Source organism: Oncorhynchus gorbuscha, linkage group LG15 (genome assembly GCF_021184085.1).
Source record: "Oncorhynchus gorbuscha isolate QuinsamMale2020 ecotype Even-year linkage group LG15, OgorEven_v1.0, whole genome shotgun sequence".
Lineage (NCBI taxonomy): Eukaryota > Metazoa > Chordata > Actinopteri > Salmoniformes > Salmonidae > Oncorhynchus > Oncorhynchus gorbuscha.
Window position 1 is genome coordinate 4340190 of NC_060187.1, and position 13203 is coordinate 4353392.

A 13203-nucleotide genomic window follows, 5' to 3' on the forward strand; every position below is an offset into this window, starting at 1 on the left:
TCACAGAGTAGCTAGCGGCTGCAGGAGTCACAGAGTAGCTAGCGGCTGCAGGAGTCACAGAGTAGCTAGCGGCTGCAGGGGTTGCAGAGTAGCTAGCGGCTGCAGGGGTCACAGGAGTTGGGTAGGATATGGGGAAGTAGAACCACATTAGGGCTGTGATGGTCATGACATTTTGGGGTCGAGGTTATTTGTCAGGCAAAATGTCCACGGTCAGCGTTCTAACGGCACAATTAAAATGCCCCTCTATTTTATTCCTCTCATCTCTGTCTGCAGTGGTCAGGCAGTCACGGCACAGATAGCACAAGGAGCCAGATGTTTCACCGGATGTATAAATCTGGTAGTCTCAGTCGCTTTATCTAAATAGACTGGTACTCAGGCTAACATGCCACTCCTTTGCCAAAGAGACTGCTGCAAATCTCAACGTTCAAAATACGGCCGGCTTTACAGCTCAGTTGCTGACCGGCAATTGGTAACTTTAATATTTTCCAAGATAACGTTTCGGGTATGGGTGCACATTTGGCGCAATATAGAATTAGAATGTTATGAAAAACAGACGATATTGCTAGGATTTTCTGCAGTCAATCCCTTGTGAGAAGGCTGTGTCAATCCAATAGCATTTTGCTCAAAAGTGACTAGAGAGGACTCCGTAATAGAGAGAAATAATGACAGAAAATATTAGCCTACAAGATTCAAAAATCACTCAGTCGCATCCCATTTATGAGAGGAATATATCATGATATGCTTACATTTCTACCATTTTGTTATGCTAATTTCAGTTATATCATCTGTCCCTTTCTCTTAAAATATCTAGCCAGGGGTCTCCAGAGTGGCCCAGAGGTCAACGGTGTTGCATCGCAGTGCTTGAGGGGTCACTACATCCCAGGGTTCACTCCCAGGCTGTGTCTCCGGGAGACCCATAAGGCGGAGCACATATTGCCCAGCGTCGCCCGGGTTAGGGAAGGGTTTGGCCAGCCGGGATTCTCTTGTCCCACTACGCGCTAGCGACTCCTTACGCTCTAGCTGACTTCGGTCGGCAGCAAGACAGTGTTTCCTCCTGACACCTTTGGTGCAGCTGGCTTCCGGGTTAAACGAGCAGTGTGTCAAGAAGCAGTGCATGTTGGCAGGGTCGTGTTTCAGAGGATGCATGGCTCTTGACCTTCGCCTCTCCCAAATCTGTAGAGTTGCAGCAATGGGACAAGACTAACAACCAATTGGAAATCACAAAATTGGGGAGAAAAAAAAAGTGGTAAAAGTACCCCCCAAAAATGTTACTAAATTATTTATTTTTAAAACATTAAAAACATTCAACTTAAAAAAATAAAAAATATTTAACTAGGCAAGTCAGTTAAGAACAAATTCTTATTTACAATGACGGCCTAGGAACAGTGGGTTAACTGCCCTGTTCAGGGGGAAATTGACAGATTTTTACCTTGTCAGCTCAAGGATTCGATCTTGCAACCTTTCGGTTAACTAGTCCCAACGCTCTAACCACTAGTCTACCTGCCGCCCAGTCTAGCCAGAGCACTATGCTTCAGTAAGTACAACTACAGATAATGTTACAGCAAGGGTTATTCAACCAGGGGATCCACAAAAATATATGTTATTTAAGTACTTTAAAAAATATATATAAAAAAAGTGATATATTTCTGTGTTATGAATATTAGCAACAGAATAAAAACACATTTTAAATAACATACCAACTGTAGAAACAAGGGTAATGTTCTTTATAATGTCAACTTTATTAACTCGTAAACTTTTTACACTCGTTGGAGCTAACTATACTCACTGAAGTATCTGCATAGGGTTGAACAAGAAGCCATGAGTACAATGCCACTGGCTGCTGGTAAAGCTTTCTTGACTTGGACATGATTTTTTTTCCATCACACTGCTAACCTTTGTTTAACCAGCTGCTACTAGACCACATGTGTTAGGAGTTGGCCTTTCTAGCTAATAGGCAGTTAAGAGTTTACACTTCTTCCAATTATAATGTGGGGAGGTCAAAATAATAAAAACCAGCTTCAAGTGAAGCCCATCTGTGAATCCCAAATGGGACCAAGTCCATCCCAAATGGGACCAAGTCCATCCCAAATGGGACCAAGTCCATCCCAAATTGGGCAAAGTCCATATTACCAGAGGCTGTTAGAGCTTCTCTCAGCTCCAACGTTTATTCTCTCCTTTCCTTGTGGAAATGGTTGCTCCAGCAAAAAGGCCTAGTTTTGCCGTGGCACTCACTACGATAACGACTGCTTCCAAACTGCTACCCGTCTCACCTTCTAGTGCATATCTCTAGCTAGCTAACAAACCCCCATATTAAAAACATCCAATGAACAGGATGGCTGTTGTTTTTGCACTAGTGGTATAATGGTTATTACACTGGTAGTCAGAACATAGCCTAATTTCAGTAACAACACAAACAACAGGAACCCATTGAATGTTCATTGAACAGCATAGAAGCTTGGCCGTCGCCTACTGTTCATGCAATGGGTTCATATGGCTCATGTTAGTATGGACATACCATTATGAGATGGTTTAACAAGATCTCAGATTCATTTGCTTCTTTAAATATACTTCTAATAAGTTAATGCATGTGTTTGGCTTAGAATGCATGTAACCTGGACTCGCTGGTCTATTCAGTCCTGGAGGGGGGTCCTGTTTCCATCCTGCATAGTAGGTGTCGGGATGCACATTACATTGTGTGATCGCCAATATACCATAGATATATTATTACCGTAAGTATTGCGTTAACGTTCAGATCGAGCGTCATTTACCCTGTCCAGAAGACACTACCGTCAATAGGCTCTGAACGGTTGTTACCGTCTATGAATGAGTTAAACGTTCCTCGGAAAAGAAAACCCACTTCCTCAGCGGTCCATATTGTCTGGACTCACCTGAAGTTATTACCTAACCGGTGTAGCTTAGCCGGTTAACGTTAGCTAACTAGTTAGTTAGACAGTTTACAAGCAGTCCAGAGTATACAGTACACCCTCACAACACACACCAGTACCACATTACATGTAAAACTAACTCCTATGCCCGATACCTAACTAAATACGTATGATTAACATGAGCTAACAGCTAACCAACTGCTAGCTAGTTAGCTGTTTTTTTTAAATCAAGTCCTTTATTTAAAATATATTTATATACATGTGTGTGTGTGTGTGTGTTTGTACTTACCCAAAAGCTTGCTGACCTCCTCCTCGCTCATGTAGACGTTGACACTGGGGTGGTTGTTGATGTCCAGAGCAGAGACGGTGCTAATGCCGGGGTTGGCCAGACACAAGGTCCCTTCCAGCAACAGCAGGAAAAAGAAAGCCCCGAGTCGCCACTGAAGCCAAGGTGTCCAGCGTCGACGCACCGACGGGTTGCCACAGCGGAGTCCCCGTTGCCCTAACAACATCACCGTTGTAGCCGTTAGCTGTTGTGTTTCTTCACGAGTTGGGATTTTATTACACTTTTTTTTTTTTTTCATCCGTAGCTCAAAAAAAGTTAATTTCTTAAAAAAAAAAAAAAAAGGAAACTATTTGATGTTTAAACGATCATTTTGTTTTTTTTTGTTTGGAGTTTAGCCGTTTTTTCCTTTGATAGTTGATTAGCTAGCTAACTGATTAGCCGAACGAGCTAACTTCGACCAGACTCGACCGTTTGGTTTGTTGGTTCTTGTCAAGTTTGTAAACGTTTAAATACAATTCTAGATTCGCAATCTTTTACACGTGTTCTATTACTTTGATCTATTTCATTTTAGAAAATATAAATAGTTCAGATTTTCCACGACTATAACATATCTATCTTTTCATGGTCCGTTCTTCCACCAGTGTGAAGCTAGCCACAATAATGAACTACTTCCTCCTCCTCCTCTTCTTCTTCTTCCTCTTCTTCTTCTTCATTGGGGTTGGCGGATCACATTCGATTTAAAGGTGCACACACCACCACCATCTACTACATTAAAGCGGAAGGCCAGTCACGGCCTATCTACATTAAATTCTCTTCATTATTCCTGTTCCTAAAAAGGAGAAAAAAAATACACCACAAACTAACCCTACACCTATATAACACTATTTCATAACAATCACCACCCCATAAACTGTTCTGCAGTAAAATCTTATACTCCCAGGTAATTCACTGCAGCTGCCACCTACACTCATTAAAAACCCACTACCCCGTTCCACTACTTTGAACCTATTTGTTCCTGCACGGTGCCACCGACCTGGAAGGACGGGACACCGCCACTCAACACACCCTGTAACCCTTCTGGTCAAATCTCATATACCAAAATAGTTCTCTGCAGCTTCCACCACAACATCTATTTTCTGTGATTTACATTGCATTTCTGTGGTACAGTTGATAACCATTTCTATCAACTCTTTAGAAGCCAACCTTACTGAAACATATATCACTCGTTGGCCTATCCCTCTGTGCTGGCACAGATCTACTACTCACAGGGATCTTCTCAGGATCCCTCACCCTTGACCCATCCTCCTCTACTTTCTTCACTGCCTCAGCATACAACACCTGCACTACCCTGACTCTGGCCACTTCAACCTGCATCTCTCCCTCCAAATACTTGCTCTGCCAGTAACATGGAGCGGCAGGGTAGCCTCGTGGTTAGAGCGTTGGACCAGCTGACAAGGTAAAAATCTGTTGTTCTGCCCCTGAACAAGACAGTTAAGCCGTTATTGTAAGTAAGAATTTGTTCTTAACTACCTTGCCTAGTTAAATAAAGTTTTTTTTTAAACACGAGCGCCCCTACAGTTGACATATACAACTTTATCCACCGGAACTATACAATTCTCTGTCCCATGCCCTCCCGTACACTTCCCAAATAGTGGATTGAGTGGTTCGCTTTCAAAATAAAAGTCCCGCAAAAGAAAGTGATTCCAACGGATATAAATATTGGAATCATTCCATATTTGGACTAGTTGTTATATAAATTCAACAAAAGACAATCATTTGTCAATTTGACACAAAACAAGTAAACATAAGTTGCAATTGTACCGTGGATGTAGTAGAATTGCATTGTGAGCATACTTATGTTTACTGTACAACCTAACCTATGGATGTTGCACCCATGAAATGGAGTATCAGCCTACTCGGTGACACTCACAAAACAGAACTCTGTACTGTTTACACCAATATTATAGTATTAGCTCTTATTGTGGAACTCTGAAAAAAAACAGTGTGAAATGAGACACATTAAGCATACAGCCTAGTGGGCATTGAACATACAGTACATATTGGATGTGTACAGCCTAAATTAGAGACTGTGCACCCTTTGAAATGGGCTATCATTCTACTCAGTGACACTCACAGAACACAACTTTGTACAGATGACATGAAACACGAAATGAAACCTCTGAGATTCAATCTATATTTCATTAGATGATTTCATTAACTTCATGAGTAATTCAAAACAGGCATATCATAAAATTATATCACTCAGCTACATCTTTCTAAACAAGTACTGTGTTCTCTGTCAACTCATACAACAGTCCTTTGTCACAAAATTGGTTAATTCTTTACCCTGAAAGGACTGCTTTGGAAAACAAACACACATAGATACCTCAACTGCCTCCGTCTGACAGTTTTAACACCAACGCCAGAATTCATAATCAAGGACAATATCGAATCTGTACAGAATGCCCATGATTTCAGTTTGTTTCATTAAGCCAACACCTCCTTTGGCCGCCCTTGATTTCAGTTTGGTATTGCTGTAAGGAGTTCATTATTCTATAACTTAATATTATGATTGTTTCATTGAGCCAACACCTGCTTTGTCCGCCTTTCCTTTCAGTTCTCTGCTGCCAGTGACTGGAACGAAATGCAAAACTCACTGAAGTTGGAGACATATCTCCCTCACTAACTTCAAGCATCGGCTGTCAGAGCAGCTTACAGATCGCTGCAGCTGTACACAGCCCATCTGTAAATAGCCCATCCAACCAACTACCTACCTCATCCCCATATTTGTTTTTCTGCTCTTTTGCACACCAGTATTTATAGCAGTATTTCTACTTGCACATCATCATTTGCACATCTAATCACTCCAATGTTAATTTGCTAAATTGTAATTATTTCGCCACTATGGCCTATTTGTTGCCTTACCTCCTTACTTCATTGTAAGTCGCTCTGGATAAGAGCGTCTGCTAAATGACTTAAATGTAAATGTAAATTTGAACACACTGTATACAGACTTATTCTATTGTGTTATTGACTGTACGTTAGTTTATGTGTAATTCTGTGTTGTTGTTTTTGTCGCACTGCTTTGCTTTATCTTGACCAGGTCGCAGTTGTAAATGAGAACTTATTCTCAACTGGCCGACCTGGTTAAATAAAAGAGAAATCGGGGCGGCAGCGTAGCCTAGTGGTTAGAGCGTTGGACTAGTAACCAGAAGGTTGTGAGTTCAAACCCCTGAGCTGACAAGGTACAAATCTGTCGTTCTGCCCCTGAACAGGCAGTTAACCCACTCTTCCCAGGCCGTCATTGAAAATAAGAATATGTTCTTAACTGACTTGCCTGGTTAAATAAAGGTTAAAAAAAATTAAATGCATTTTTTTTAAAGCCAGATTTGACCAAATTGTTGTAGACATATACACTGAGTGTACAAAACATTATGAACACGTGCTCTTTCCATGACATAAACTGACCAGGTGAATCCAGGTGAAAGCTATGATCCCTTATTGATGTTACTTCAGTCAGTGTATATGAAGAGGAGGAGACAGGTTAAATAAGGATTTTGAAGCATTGAGACAACTGAGACATGGATTGTGTATGTGTGCCATTCAGAGGGTGAATGGGGAAGACAAAATATTGAAGTGCCTTTGAACGGGTTTTGGTAGTGGATGCCAGGCGCACCGGTTTGTGTCAAGACCTGTAACGCTGCTGGGTTTTTCACGCTCAACAGTTTCCTGTGTGTATCAAGAATGGTCCACCACCCAAAGGACATCCAGCCAACTTGACACAACTGTGGGAAGCATTGGGAGTCAAGATGGGTCAGCATCCCTGTTGAACGCTTTTGACACCTTGTACAGTCCATGACCTGACGACTTGAGGCTGTTCTCAGGGCAAAAGGGGGCTCAATATTAGGAAGGTCTTAATGTGTATAATCTCACCACTAAATCTTGACTAAATTGTTGTAGACATTTATAATCCCACCACTAAATCTTAACCAGATTGTTATCGACATCTATATGCCACCACTAAACCACTTTCCCTCTCTTATTGTGTCATAATCCTCTCTAGTTAGTGGAGATGATAGACACTTATATGGAATGGTGAATTTCAACAGGAGAATGCTTGCCATCGCACCTGTCAATGAACAAATGAGTGGTCTGTGTCTGGGGAAAATCCCATGTCTTTGTGCTTTGTGTTCTACGATATGTTACCCCTACAAATGTAGCTTCAGAAAATAATTGTTCTACTTTTTCAAACGTGTAGACTGTAGATTTAGTTTCCTGAGTACGGTTAATATGGGACGGCAGGGTAGCCTAGTGGTTAGAGTGTAGAGGTGGTAGGGTAGCCTAGTGGTTAGAGTGTAGAGGCGGCAGGGTAGCCTAGTGGTTAGAGTGTAGAGGCAGCAGGGTGGCCTAGTGGTTAGAGTGGTTAGAGAGAGGCGGCAGGGTGGCCTAGTGGTTAGGGTAGCCTAGTGGTTAGAGTGTAGAGGCAGGGTGGCAGGGTGGCCTAGTGGTGGTTAGAGTGGTTAGAGAGGCGGCAGGGTAGCCTAGTGGTTAGAGTGTAGAGGCGGCAGGGTGGCCTAGTGGTTAGAGTGTAGAGGCGGCAGGGTGGCCTAGTGGTGGTTAGAGTGGTTAGAGAGCAGGGTGGCCTAGTGGTTAGAGTGTAGAGACGGCAGGGTAGCCTAGTGGTTAGAGTGCTGGACTAGTAACTGAAAGGTTGCAAGTTCGAATCCCCGAGCTGACAAGGTACAAATCTGTCGTTCTGCCCCTGAATAGGCAGTTAACCCACTGTTCCTAGGCCATCATTGAAAATAAGAATTTGTTCTTAACTGACTTGCCTAGTAAAATAAAATAAAAAATATACCAACGTTGATCCTAATAAATGATGAAAAATGTACATTTATCTGAAAATGTGATTACACTAGACAATTCATATGAGTGCTTGCTCTGTATGCTGGATAGAGCTGCTCCAGTTATTATTGGACCCTGCTGGTCATCTATGAACATTTGAACATCTTGGCCATGTTCTGTTATAATCTCCACCCGGCACAGCCAGAAGGGGACTGGCCACCCCACATAGCCTGGTTCCTCTCTAGGTTTCTAATCTCCACCTGGCACAGCCAGAAGAGGACTGGCCACCCCACATAGCCTGGTTCCTCTCTAGGTTTCTAATCTCCACCCGGCACAGCCAGAAGAGGACTGGCCACCCCACATAGCCTGGTTCCTCTCTAGGTTTCTTCCTAGGTTTTGGCCTTTCTAGGGTGTTTTTCCTAGCCACCGTGCTTCTACACCTGCATTGCTTGCTGTTTGGGGTTTTAGGGTGGGTTTCTGTACAGCACTTTGACATATCAGCTGATGTACGAAGGGCAATATAAATCAATTTGATTTGATTTGATTTGACGTGGAGGCAGGTTGCTTTCTGTTGTCTTGTCCATCTCTACTAGTAATGTCTGGATAGAGGTACATGTTGGTTACTTTCTGTTGTCATGTCCATCTCTACTAGTAATGTCTGGATAGAGGTACATTACTAGGTTGCTTTCTGTTGTCATGTCCATCTCTACTAGTAATGTCTGGATAGAGGTACATGTTGGTTACTTTCTGTTGTCATGTCCATCTCTACTAGTAATGTCTGGATAGAGGTACATTACTAGGTTGCTTTCTGTTGTCATGTCCATCTCTACTAGTAATGTCTGGATAGAGGTACACGTGGAGGCAGGTTGCTTTCTGTTGTCATGTCCATCTCTACTAGTAATGTCTGGATAGAGGTACATGTGGAGGCAGGTTCCTTTCTGTTGTCATGTCCATCTCTACTAGTAATGTCTGGATAGAGGTACATGTGGAGGCAGCATGTTGGTTGCTTTCTGTTGTCATGTCCATCTCTACTAGTAATGTCTGGATAGAGGTACATGTTGGTTACTTTCTGTTGTCATGTCCATCTCTACTAGTAATGTCTGGATAGAGGTATATGTGGAGGCAGGTTGCTTTCTGTTGTCATGTCCATCTCTACTAGTAATGTCTGGATAGAGGTACATGTTGGTTACTTTCTGTTGTCATGTCCATCTCTACTAGTAATGTCTGGATAGAGGTACATGTTGGTTACTTTCTGTTGTCATGTCCATCTCTACTAGTAATGTCTGGATAGAGGTACATTACTAGGTTCCTTTCTGTTGTCATGTCCATCTACTAGTAATGTCTGGATAGAGGTACACGTGGAGGCAGGTTGCTTTCTGTTGTTATGTCCATCTCTACTAGTAATGTCTGGATAGAGGTACATTACTAGGTTCCTTTCTGTTGTCATGTCCATCTACTAGTAATGTCTGGATAGAGGTATATGTGGAGGCAGGTTGCTTTCTGTTGTCATGTCCATCTCTACTAGTAATGTCTGGATAGAGGTACATTACTAGGTTCCTTTCTGTTGTCATGTCCATCTACTAGTAATGTCTGGATAGAGGTATATGTGGAGGCAGGTTGCTTTCTGTTGTCATGTCCATCTCTACTAGTAATGTCTGGATAGAGGTACATGTTGGTTACTTTCTGTTGTCATGTCCATCTCTACTAGTAATGTCTGGATAGAGGTACATGTTGGTTGCTTTCTGTTGTCATGTCCATCTCTACTAGTAATGTCTGGATAGAGGTACATTACTAGGTTCCTTTCTGTTGTCATGTCCATCTACTAGTAATGTCTGGATAGAGGTATATGTGGAGGCAGGTTGCTTTCTGTTGTCATGTCCATCTCTACTAGTAATGTCTGGATAGAGGTACATGTTGGTTACTTTCTGTTGTCATGTCCATCTCTACTAGTAATGTCTGGATAGAGGTACATTACTAGGTTCCTTTCTGTTGTCATGTCCATCTACTAGTAATGTCTGGATAGAGGTACACGTGGAGGCAGGTTGCTTTCTGTTGTCATGTCCAGCTCTACTAGTAATGTCTGGATAGAGGTACATGTTGGTTACTTTCTGTTGTCATGTCCATCTCTACTAGTAATGTCTGGATAGAGGTATATGTGGAGGCAGGTTGCTTTCTGTTGTCATGTCCAGCTCTACTAGTAATGTCTGGGGTGCGTGGATTACATAGCTGTGATGAATGTTGCCGGGTTATTTTTTGCACATGATACACGTCCCACTCTGTTGGGTTATTCAAGGTAGCCTTTGGTCGCATCATCTTGAATATCTCCCCATGTTCAAGGATGAGCTCTTTCCTATTCTTGCCGTAAACATCTGCCTTGTTTTCACACTGATAATCCTCAGCTTTAACATGCTGAATGTTTCACACTGGTTTTCATAGTCCTGCAATAAGAGACACTAAAACTCTACACAGTTGTTGTTCTGTGAGTGTTACTGATACCCCATTTCATCCATAGGTTAGGTTGTTTAGTGCATATAAAGATCCCACCCCAATGCAATCATAAAGTCTACTACATCCACAGTGCGATTTCAACAGATTTTTTTGTTGTTGTGTCAAATTAACAAATGATTGTGTTTTGTTACATGTATATAACATTCCGATTTCATTTAGCATGATCTATTCCAAATATGGCATGATGATTCTAATATTTGTATCAGTTTCAATCACTTTCAATTCGGGGACTTTTATTCTGAAGGTGAACCGCAAATTGCACTGTTGTAGTTAACCGTTATTGTGGCTAGAGTCACACAGGTCATTCTACCTTCCCTTTGCAATCTCAGATTTCATTGGAAAGAGGAGGGGCCTGGTGAGGGAGGCAAAAAGGGGTGCGTGTGTGTCTGTACCATAGAGAATAATAGAGGACTCTAGCGGCCAGTTGGGCATGAGCAGCGCCATTGAGGGCTTCCACCATTTAAATGTAGTCGATTTGGTGGGACTTCCAACTTCACTAGTTGATACCTCCTGGTGTCCCATATAACAGTGTTGATTTCGTCACTCGCCCCAACCCTGGGCTTGAACCAGGAACCCTCTGAACACATTAACAACAGCCTCCCACAAAGTGTCGTTACCCATTGCTCCACAAAAGCTGCGGCCCTTGCAGAGCAAGGGAAACAACTACTTCAAGGTCTCAGAGAGAGTGATGCCACCGATTGAAACGCTATTAGTTGCACGCTGCTAACTAAGCTAGCCATTTCTCACTGGTTAAAACCCAGTTGAAGTGATGTCCAATCGGGTCATTAGGAGGGATGAGCCAATCGTGAATATGTCCTACTTCAAAATGGAGGTAGCCTCAACGGCGCTGCCCGTGCTGTCACGTACGCTATAATGGCACAGATACAAAGATGAGTCCTCTATCTATCTCTATGGCCTATTCATCAGCAGTGTGTCTGGGAAGCACACCGTCTTCAAATTTCGCAGGGGGGGAAACCTGAATGGAAGCTTTCGAGCGAGCAGAGGAGATGAATGGTAATTTACAACGTCTACTTTGTAAAAGGAGACATAAAACAAGTTATATTGAACAGCCTAATGGGCTCTCATATAACAAACAGCATAAGGGGTTCTCATAACATAACAAACAACGAGCAATACTGAACAGCATAATGTGTGCTAACTACTTACCTTTATTTAACCAGGCAAGTCAGTTAAGAACAAATTCTGATTTTCAATGATGGCCTGGGAACAGTGGGTTAACTGCCTGTTCAGGGGCAGAATTTGTACCTTGTCAGCTCAGGGATTCGAACTTGCAACCTCTCGGTTACTAGTCCAACAATCTAACCACTAGGCCACCTGCCGCCCCAACTACATTACAGGTGTGTGGTTAAGATGTTGTTTGGCCTAAACAGATCTGTTTAGCCTGTTTCCTTAATTCAAAAAAAGACCCATTTTGCTTGATTAGACTATAACTTAAATAAAATCAGAGACTATCCAAAATATGATCACATTGATACAATATAGACACCTCGTGGTGGGTTACTATGCAATGCATGCAGAGAACTCATATGCAATCTCCAAATAGACGCCCTGCCCTTTCCAATTATCGTCCAATTATCGAGTCTACTTTGTTTCACATAAAAACGTCTGTAAGTTTTAGACATTCATGCACAATGAAATTGTACATACAGATGAAATAAAAACATGCCACAAAAGTACATTTTAACATTTATTTATTATTATTAAAATATGAACCTAGAAAACAGCCTATAAACACTATTTACATGATAGCTAGCAGTGACGTTGGTTTTAGAGTCTAGAACCATAAAAACAGACACTTTATTTTCCAGTAGTGATTGTTGTTGTTTTGGCCGCTGAGGGAAAACGGTTGAATCTTTGGGGGGGGCAGGGTAAGACCATGGTATAGCAATCAATCCATATTTTAGATAGTGTTTGCTTGTGATAAAACAGACAGTCTTACTATACACATTTTCCTGAGCTGAGAGACTAAACCGATAACATGGAAGTGATGAGGTACGTATCATGTTTGGATTTTACACTGGACTGTTTCTAGTACATTTAATTATTGATGAACAGCCAATTCTCATTGTTCCAGTTGGTTGCTTGATAGTCTTTACTCAAGCTGGGGCTACAACAGGCCAATCTCTGGACAACAGGGGTCGTCCTACAACATGGGTCGTCCAACAGGCCAATCCCTGGACAACATGGGTCGTCCAACAGGCCAATCCCTGGACAACATGGGTTGTCCAACAGGCCAATCTCTGGACAACCTGGGTTGTCCAACAGGCCAATCTCTGGACAACATGGGTTGTCCAACAGGCCAATCTCTGGACAACATGGGTTGTCCAACAGGCCAATCTCTGGACAACCTGGGTTGTCCAACAGGCCAATCTCTGGACAACATGGGTTGTCCAACAGGCCAATCTCTGGACAACCTGGGTTGTCCAACAGGCCAATCCCTGGACAACATGGGTTGTCCAACAGGCCAATCTCTGGACAACATGGGTTGTCCAACAGGCCAATCCCTGGACAACATGGGTTGTCCAACAGGCCAATCCCTGGACAACCTGGGTTGTCCAACAGGCCAATCCCTGGACAACATGGGTTGTCCAACAGGCCAATCTCTGGACAACATGGGTCATCCTACAACATGGGTCATCCTACAACATGTGTCATCCT

The 13203-nt window shown here is 42.5% G+C and overlaps 1 protein-coding gene across 1 annotated transcript in view; it reads right to left on the reverse strand.

Annotated features, from left to right (window-relative positions):
- The window catches only part of ryk (receptor like tyrosine kinase), a 94167-nt gene extending 90119 nt beyond the window's left edge, over positions 1-4048 (reverse strand). The window contains exon 1 of the mRNA XM_046299817.1: positions 3175-4048. Coding sequence (XP_046155773.1) covers positions 3175-3469 — 295 coding nt within the window. The 5' untranslated portion in view covers positions 3470-4048. The remainder of the gene's footprint in view (positions 1-3174) is intronic.
- Positions 4049-13203: the final 9155 nt, after the last annotated feature.